Consider the following 1,364-nt stretch of genomic DNA (forward strand, 5'->3'; position numbering starts at 1 on the left):
CAATTTGATAGGTTAAAGTTCTATATAGTGGTAATTTATACTTTCCTTAAAATTTACCGAAAAAATCATTTTTATAATTTAAAACAATATTTATCGGTTATTTATTTATTTATTACAATTTATTATTGGAAAAAAAAAATGCTTAAATTACTTCTTATATTCTCTGCTGCTCTGGATGTTTTGTTATTTCTCACACTTACTGCTAAATCGCTGGATAAATTATTCATTTGGTTTGATATATCTGAGTCCATATAATTTGCTACTCCTTTTTTTCCAAATCTATAATCACATTGTGCAGCATACATATTGCTTTTACAATGTGATCAGCATTGTCTACCTTTGTCTCTATAGACTTCTGCAAAATTCTAAATTTTGCTGCTGCTATATCGAAAGCACATTCTATTGTCATTCGTGCTCTGGATAGTCTATAATTAAAGTAACTTTTATTTTCATCATTTAGTAACCTTCTTGGGTATGGTCGCATCATGTATGTTCGCAAAGGAAATGCTTCATCAGCAATGAAAGTATATGGACCAATTAAGTTCGAATTTGGTAGTTTTTTAGGATAAGGTAGCTTCAAAGTTTTATTTTCAAGACGTTTTATAATATTTGAATTTGATAATATACCTCCATCGCTATCTTTTCCATAAGATCCGACGTCAGTCATAATAAATTTATAATTTGCGTCTGCAACAGCCATCAAAACAATAGAGTAAAACTGTTTATAATTGAAGAACATACTACCGGATTTTTTTGGACATTTTATCCGAATATGTTTGCCGTCTATACTCCCAACACAATTCGGAAAATTCCAATTTTCATAAAACTCTTGTGCAATTTTTTCGAAATCAGCTATCGTAGGTGTGGGCATATGTTTTTCTTTCAATATTTTCCAAATTGCTTTACAAATTTCGATAACAATTGAAGACACTGCTGTTTTTGAAATTCTAAAGGTTAAAGCAATTTGCCTAAAAGCTAAACCAGTAGCAAGGTATCTGTGTGGAAAAAAAATTTGGAATATATATTGTATTTAAAATTTTAAAATTTAACTAGTGGTGTGTCACAGTATTTATATTTTATTTTTATATTTTTATATATTCATTTATTTTATTTATTTATTTAAGTTTTATATTATGTACATTATTATATAATATTATATAATATAAGCCTCAATTTTTATAACTATTGAAAGCAAAACTTATGGACTACCTTGTATTACATTTTCAATTCTATGAATAAAAAAAAATTTATACATTTTGAACTACAAAATAATTTGCAAATATTCATGATTTTGACGAATTTTTTCAATATTTTAACTTCAAATGCTTAAAAAAAAATATGTGCCTGTGTATTTTGATAATTTT

General features: G+C 26.4%; 1 protein-coding gene across 1 annotated transcript in view; it reads right to left on the reverse strand.

Moving 5' to 3' along the window:
• Positions 1–259: 259 nt before the first annotated feature.
• Positions 260–1,364, reverse strand: part of LOC115034900 — a 1,615-nt gene continuing 510 nt past the window's right edge. The window contains exons 2-3 of the mRNA XM_029492417.1: positions 628–995; positions 260–507 (exon numbers count right to left, since the gene is read on the reverse strand). Of these exons, the coding sequence (XP_029348277.1) occupies positions 260–507; positions 628–995 (616 nt within the window). The remainder of the gene's footprint in view (positions 508–627; positions 996–1,364) is intronic.

The sequence above is a fragment of the Acyrthosiphon pisum genome, unplaced genomic scaffold (assembly GCF_005508785.2).
Source record: "Acyrthosiphon pisum isolate AL4f unplaced genomic scaffold, pea_aphid_22Mar2018_4r6ur Scaffold_21470;HRSCAF=24066, whole genome shotgun sequence".
NCBI lineage: Eukaryota > Metazoa > Arthropoda > Insecta > Hemiptera > Aphididae > Acyrthosiphon > Acyrthosiphon pisum.